The sequence below is a fragment of the Agrilus planipennis genome, unplaced genomic scaffold (assembly GCF_000699045.2).
Source record: "Agrilus planipennis isolate EAB-ADULT unplaced genomic scaffold, Apla_2.0 scaffold263, whole genome shotgun sequence".
Classification (NCBI taxonomy): domain Eukaryota; kingdom Metazoa; phylum Arthropoda; class Insecta; order Coleoptera; family Buprestidae; genus Agrilus; species Agrilus planipennis.
Window position 1 is genome coordinate 164,294 of NW_020442449.1, and position 3,323 is coordinate 167,616.

The following is a 3,323-nucleotide window of genomic DNA, read 5'->3' on the forward strand; positions in this document are numbered from 1 at the left end:
GTTTGTTCAAAGTTGCCGTATATGTATACATATATCTTTAATGTGTAGAATGGGTGTTTTCGTAGTATCTTTAATGTGGGAGTAGAAATAATGGTGTAGTAAAAATATGAAGAGATTATTTTATCGTTAAATTTGTAATCTGTTGTTGTTTCAATGTTTCCATCAAAATAATTTGTTATTGGAACTTCATTGTTAAGTGTTCATTTTAAAAAAAGTAATAATAAATGTACTTGTAATGTTGTAATACGCATTTTCATTTTTCTGCCATAAAGATGTGTTTGGATATTAAAATAAAAACGATTTTTGGGTGTAACGTCCGTAATATTAATAAATAATTAACAATTAATAAAGAAACACATATTTAAATCTATGTAAGTCAACATTTTTAAAATATACATAGATAAATGCTTTCGAAAATCAACACATCATCTTACTGTTTATAATTACATTAATTAATAAGAGATTATGTCGATAAAGATAGATAATACTTCAAATGTAACAACGAAAAAATAGACCCAACGTTAAATAAATTATGGAGACTTAGGTTTGTTGTTCTTTTCAACATTATTCTTGATTTAATAAGACGGAAGCCTTGTTTACCAGGGCTACTTTTAAATGTGCCGGATGTTGTTCCCAAGGCTCGCCATCTATCTGAGCTGGGCAGGTTTTCTTAATATTAACCTAGTATAACAGTTCTTTTCACGAAAAGTTGCTAGTTATAAAAGTATAACAGATATAGCATTGTTTACCTCTACAGTCCTTGCCTGCCCCAACACGTGAGGTGTAGACAATCCAACTTGTAACTGGGCGATATGGAATGACGAATAAATACCAACAACTTCCAAAATACCATCGTTATACGACTGAGGGTTTTCTGACTCACATAAACCTATGTCAACAAGAAAAAAGAACGCATAGATAATGTAAAATGTCTGTAACATTTTTATTTAGTCAGATCTTAGATACGCTTGCATAATTTTTAAACAAAAGCCTGGCACAAATTAATTATCGAATAATTACCCCACAAGTCAACTCCTGCACCCCACGAGGGTATGTTGAGTATTACTATAGACTCTAATTCCGGAAGATCAATGTATTTCCCATCTAAATAGAGATCTAAACGTTTTTCTATATTCTTACAGTCAGCTGTTACCACCTGTTGTGTTCCAAAACAGAGATACAGCAACTAAAAGGCAAACAGAAATTAAACATATGAAATATTAACTTGGTTTATATGTAAAATGAACCTTGTTGAATATACGACTGCCAAAGATGTAAAATTTGCTGTCGCGTGTTTTGTGAAAGTCCAGGGCCACCTGGGCATCCACCCCAATACTAAAATAGTTGTACATGTACAGAGTTTTCGAGGGAATCCTTATACCTAAATTACTGAGATTACGATAAGGAGTTACATCGATTCGCCACCTTTAGAAAAATATAATTTTTAATACTCTTTTTGCTGCACTGCCTGTATATAAATACCTATCAATGTCAATAACTTCAGCCCTGTCAATTTTTTTAAGCAAATCCGGTACGTTTACTTCAGAGGGATTTTCCCTGCCCCATCCCAACACCCTTGACAAATCATTACCTGTTCCAAGTGGTAATATTGCAATAGGAGGTTCAGGCTAGAAAAAACATATTAAATAAGGGCAACACGGCAATAAGGATCATAATGATAGAATTGCATACATCCAAGTCCATTCTGAACGCTGTGGTAAGTATCCAGGCTACTGTGCCATCTCCTCCAGCTCCCAGAAGCTTCAAACGCTTGGGTGATGTAAGTACACACCATTGAAGTGCTGCAGCTGGGGGTCTATCAGCCAAGTCAAGCACCTGTGCAGGATTCAAATATCTTCTGAATTCCGACAGCACTGTTGCTCCGTCATTGTTGCCTGATTTCCTATTTCCTTGAAAAGGAAGACTTATTTATGTATAATAATTGTAATAGCGGTATATACCAGCAACGATTAATGGACACCAGTCTTTCCATCCAGGATTTTTGACTCCTCTAAGCAGCAAATGACGATGGATGCTGCTCTTTAATCTTGCTACTTGGACACACCAGGGGGGCACTATCATATTACGAAAAGGACCAAAATCACATTCCTGTAATTAACAATAACTGAAGCATTTGAATGAACAATTGGGTATTTTTATACCTTATTTATTTTTTCTAAACATTCTGTATGAACTGTTCTGTGACACCAGCAGCATTGGTAGTCTACTAAACCTGGTTCTACAGAACACTCTTCTTTGCATACTACACACATTGCACCAAGAGATAAGTTACCTGGAAAAAACAGAAATAACACTGTATAAAACTTTAACAAACTAATATCAGACGTTAATAGACCTTTTATCCAATGATGGAAATGCTCTTCACTCTTACTTGTAACCACTTTACATTTTAGCTCTTTATTTGCTGTTTTGACACAATCCGGATCAGAAAAAATACCACAGCAGTCACAATAAACCCCAATACCGTTAAGAAGAAGTGCCTCACAAACAGAGCAGTACCAGGGCTAGTTAAAAACACTTTACCATTTTTCAACATTAATACACAGCACAAGTAGCAGTAAGTTTCTAATTATTTACACTTCTACCATGAATTATTATAACACATAAAGCAAATACTTTTGATATTGAGTTGTCTTACCTTAGAAGAAATTTGTATAGTTTTCCAGTTATGCTTTTTTGTAACATCCCTGATTGGAATTACAGAATCAGTACTTAACCATTTGAAAACATAATAACTAGCAACACACAAAAGGATTGTCGACACAATTGGAATGAACACACCATAAGATGGAAATATTGAAGGTCCTAGGCTGATCATAATGTACGTAGGATATCCTCCAGCATTTGGTTTGTCTTTTATAAGTTTACTGAAAATAGCCATTAATTCGAGCTACAACTTTAACCGCTTCCTTGCAATTATTTCGATAAGTTCTTGTCATTTTGCACATGTTTTGTTAACGAGACATGGTTCTATTTTTAAACGGTTATCACAGGAAACAATATTAAATAAATGTAGAATAATTATATCTACTTTACTTGTTAAAAACACGTTTTTGTTGTTAATTACTGTCAAAATAATGATTTTGAAACCTTGAAATGTCAAATTACGTCAATGTTATACAGGGTGATAAAAGTTTTGTGGCAGTAGCTTGACTGTTAATGTGACAAAGACTATATAGATGGTGCTACGTATGTCAAATACGTATTTGGGGCCTTTTTAAATCTTTTTTTATTATACGAGAAAATATCAACAATATCAAATTTTATGGTTATTAAAAAAAAATATGAATAAAAAAGTTGTA

The 3,323-nt window shown here is 33.5% G+C and overlaps 1 protein-coding gene across 2 annotated transcripts; it reads right to left on the reverse strand.

Moving 5' to 3' along the window:
- Positions 1-300: 300 nt before the first annotated feature.
- Positions 301-3,116, reverse strand: LOC108740025 (diacylglycerol kinase epsilon). 2 transcript variants are annotated; one of them, XM_025980494.1, is made up of 10 exons: positions 2,660-3,116; positions 2,357-2,525; positions 2,163-2,293; positions 1,962-2,109; positions 1,693-1,910; positions 1,483-1,628; positions 1,248-1,425; positions 1,021-1,186; positions 750-889; positions 301-681 (listed from the first exon to the last, which is right to left on the reverse strand). In XM_025980494.1, the coding sequence occupies exons 1-10, from the start codon at positions 2,900-2,902 to the stop codon at positions 565-567; spliced, it is 1,656 nt and encodes a 551-aa protein (XP_025836279.1). In that variant the 5' UTR covers positions 2,903-3,116; the 3' UTR covers positions 301-564. The 2 variants fall into 2 exon arrangements, with proteins under 2 accessions (XP_025836279.1, XP_025836280.1); XM_025980495.1 differs by having other exon boundaries at positions 561-695.
- Between the last annotated feature and the right edge of the window lie 207 nt (positions 3,117-3,323).